The sequence below is a fragment of the Haplochromis burtoni genome, unplaced genomic scaffold (assembly GCF_018398535.1).
Source record: "Haplochromis burtoni strain Fernald_Lab_line unplaced genomic scaffold, NCSU_Asbu1 Contig_1142, whole genome shotgun sequence".
NCBI classification, from domain to species: domain Eukaryota; kingdom Metazoa; phylum Chordata; class Actinopteri; order Cichliformes; family Cichlidae; genus Haplochromis; species Haplochromis burtoni.
The window spans coordinates 69656-71058 of NW_024583503.1; the positions used below are offsets into that span (position 1 = coordinate 69656).

Here is a 1403-nt window from a genome sequence, read left to right on the forward strand (position 1 = left end):
CAATTCTAGGAAGCATTTCAAGTTGCTATACATCAATACAACTGTTATAGCTCAAATTTTAATAATATGTCTGCATTAAGTCCACAGTAACTACATAAATTGCAAAATAGTGCAATAAACCAAAAAAAATTGAAATCATCTTAGAGTTGTTTTTTGTTTGTTTGTTTTTTTAACTTATATTTCTAGTTAGGGAAATTTAAGAGGTTTATCCCTCAAAACTGTAAATACAAAAAAGTTGCACAAAATAGTTTCCCACCTCAGGAGATTTATTTTGAGTGTCTTCTTAGTTTAATTTATGGGATACGCCAATTTTTAAGCGTGTTTCTGGAATATTATGTTATTGTTGCTGCAACTGCTTTTCATGCATTTTTGCATGTGGAAGGAAACCATGACCTAGGATGAGCTGATGGAATAAGATGTAAGTGCAGCTGGTTTCATATGCAAAAACAATTATTGCGCTTAGCTTTTGTGGTTGCAGTTCTACAGGGATTTAAATACAGTTACGCAAACTGGAGCATGCCTGCTCCGACCAGTCTTAAAGGGTTAAGCTTCTTTCATCAGAAAAAGATAAAAGATTGTTGGTCAGCCAATAATGGTAGGAACAAGCACGGGTCATCTAGTTACAACATTGACCTCTGACCTTTGACCTGTATGTACAACACTAACCTCTGACTTTCATCTCCACCTTTCTCTTCAGCAGGATGTTTCCCTCCCTGCTGTAGACGGTGCAGGTGTAGGCTCCTGTGTTTCCATCTGTGGGGTATTTCAGGGTCAGACTGAGGTCTCCAGTCTTCAGCAGGTCTTCATTCATCTTTGTTCGATCCCTGTAAACCACTTCCTGTTCTCCAGGCTGGTCAGAGCCGTTCTCATACACGTGGACATTTTTGTTGTAAGAGTTACTCCACACGACTTTAGCATCTTCAGGCAGGTGAACTTTGGTTTTGAAGGGCAGCTGGACAGACTCCACCTCTGAATCCACCTCCACCTGGGGGTCTGAGAGGACAGCACAACATGAGCTGCACATACATCAGCAACACTGAGCACAGTTTATTTGACTGGATGAAGTCAAATATTTGCAGTTCAAACATGTTTGACTGGTTCCAGTATGAAATATTCTATTTTTTTTTATTAGTCCTTTATTTATCCAGGTAAAAAATCTCATTGAGATTAAAAATCTAATTTCCAAGAGAGACCTGGCATCATGGCAACAAAAGTCACTCTAACCACAAACGTCATTCTAACCCTGTTAGCTGAGGGATATGATGAAATTTCAACATGTCCATACTTTCTTTATGGCTTAACCAAACATAAAGGCCCAGCCAGAGATAATGTTCATCTGGATGGTGATTATGAACTTTCTGAAGGAAAACTGACTATAACGTAGCCACCAGAGGACACCTGCT

The 1403-nt window shown here is 39.1% G+C and overlaps 1 protein-coding gene across 1 annotated transcript in view; it reads right to left on the bottom strand.

Annotated features, from left to right (window-relative positions):
- Window positions 1–288: 288 nt before the first annotated feature.
- The window catches only part of LOC102306311, a 2683-nt gene continuing 1568 nt past the window's right edge, over window positions 289–1403 (bottom strand). The window contains exon 4 of the mRNA XM_005951832.3: window positions 289–993. Within this exon, the coding sequence (XP_005951894.3) occupies window positions 662–993 (332 nt within the window). The 3' untranslated portion in view covers window positions 289–661. The remainder of the gene's footprint in view (window positions 994–1403) is intronic.